Source organism: Diaphorina citri, unplaced genomic scaffold, assembly GCF_000475195.1.
Source record: "Diaphorina citri unplaced genomic scaffold, Diaci psyllid genome assembly version 1.1 scaffold4105, whole genome shotgun sequence".
NCBI classification, from domain to species: Eukaryota; Metazoa; Arthropoda; class Insecta; order Hemiptera; family Psyllidae; genus Diaphorina; species Diaphorina citri.
In genome coordinates this window covers 6,457-8,119 of record NW_007381504.1, presented here as the reverse complement: position 1 = coordinate 8,119, position 1,663 = coordinate 6,457, and the positions used below count along the sequence as shown (strand labels likewise).

General features: G+C 37.2%; 1 protein-coding gene across 1 annotated transcript in view; it reads left to right on the top strand.

Annotated features, from left to right (window-relative positions):
- Positions 1 to 1,462, top strand: part of LOC103520810 (RNA polymerase-associated protein Rtf1) — a gene marked incomplete at both ends in the record, with an annotated part of 5,820 nt that extends 4,358 nt beyond the window's left edge. Inside the window, 3 exons of the mRNA XM_026831785.1 lie at positions 356 to 424; positions 653 to 747; positions 1,296 to 1,462. Coding sequence (XP_026687586.1) covers positions 356 to 424; positions 653 to 747; positions 1,296 to 1,462 — 331 coding nt within the window. The remainder of the gene's footprint in view (positions 1 to 355; positions 425 to 652; positions 748 to 1,295) is intronic.
- Between the last annotated feature and the right edge of the window lie 201 nt (positions 1,463 to 1,663).

The following is a 1,663-nucleotide window of genomic DNA, read 5'->3' as shown; positions in this document are numbered from 1 at the left end:
TTAAAAAAAAAAAAAATTAAAAAAATAAAAAAATTTGGCAAAAAAAAAAAAAAAAAAATAGGATAGAGCATAATATGTACCTTGTTTATCCTCTGTTTATACCCGAGCTACGCCACGGAGAAAATACCTTCGGAAATCGAACCCGTAAATTTAGAATGTAATTCCGTCACTTGGGTCTGGGAATCTGTGAACTATTTTAGGAGGGGGTTTATTCCCGCGACTTTTATCTATCATAGTTTTCCTTGGACAATTTGTACTGAGTATAGACATATGTAAATACATAATATGTAGTCCATATTTCCCTTTTATTTAAAGATGTTAACGTTAACTCATTTGGTTTTCTCTTTCGTCCTAGGTGGAGAGGAAGAGTAAGGAAATACAGAACGGGATGATGTATCAGTGGAAGGAAGAAGATGTAGAACAAGTAAGTGAATAAATAAAATCAAGAGAAAAAAAAATGCTTGAAACCTGGGCTGTAGACTAGATTTTATTATTATTATTATTTATCATTTTTATTGAAGAAAACTACTTCGTCAGGCACCAATAAAATAATTGAACTTCTAAAAATAGTATGTATTGAAATATTAGCTTTATTTTGTACAAAAGAAAACTCGTAGGTACTTTACTTATTTAATTATTTTCTGCCTTTCAGATTGTGCGAGAAAAAGAGAGGTTCAAGCCCACACCCTACAATTATGCCATGAAGAAAACTCAGCTTATGAAGGAGAGGGACATGGCTCAGTCCAAGTATGTAAACATTATAATTAAAGGCCTTTCTTTGGAAGAGGTTTGAGAGAGGGAACTGTAAGAACGGAGGTCTTATCGTCCCGTGATTGACATTATTGAAAAAAAAAGGACAGAATGGGAGAAAGTCAGCCCTTCCGAGACCGAAACTTATAAAGTGTGCCCCGAGCGGGAATCGAACCTGAGATAGTTGAAGTTTTATACAAGAAGGACTTAAGCTCATCGGCAATGTTTTATGGTAGTGTTTGTGACTTGACAAGCTGGCACATTCTCAGTTCCCACCCCCAAGAGGTTTGATAGAGGGAACTGTTACTGGTAAGGTCTTAACGTCCCGAAAGTGAAGAGACAAGGAAGAGGGGATAGGAGAAAGCCAGCCGTTCCGACATTCTCAGTTTAACGTCCCCCAGAGAGACTTCCTTCTTTAAACTAATAAAGAATTGTTTCGTTTCTTATACAACTGTCGATGGTATTAATGTCTTTGTGTTACTATTGTGTCTTGTGTTAAAACTCTTGACCCGTATATGGATTAACCCTTACGTGTTTCGTTACAGAGGGGACGATGAGGAGGCTAGTATTCTACAGAGGAAAATAGATGATCTAGAAGAGAGAGCCAACGAATTGGACAAAGCCAGAACATCCACCATATCCAGTATTAGTTATATTAACAATAGAAATAGGCGGAAAAACGTCGAGGAGGCAGAGAAAGCTATTATGGTAAGTTGTTGTTGTTGTTGTAGCGGCTTTAGCTATAGGTAGCCGAAAGGTGATGACAAAATAGAGAAAATATCTTTTCTATCAGTCCTACACCAGGGTGATGGTAGCCATGTTTAATAGGCTCGTCCTGAACCGCAGTCAACCATCGTGAGGACTTGTGCTCACGTCATTGGTAAATTAATATACCATGGTAATTCAGATTATG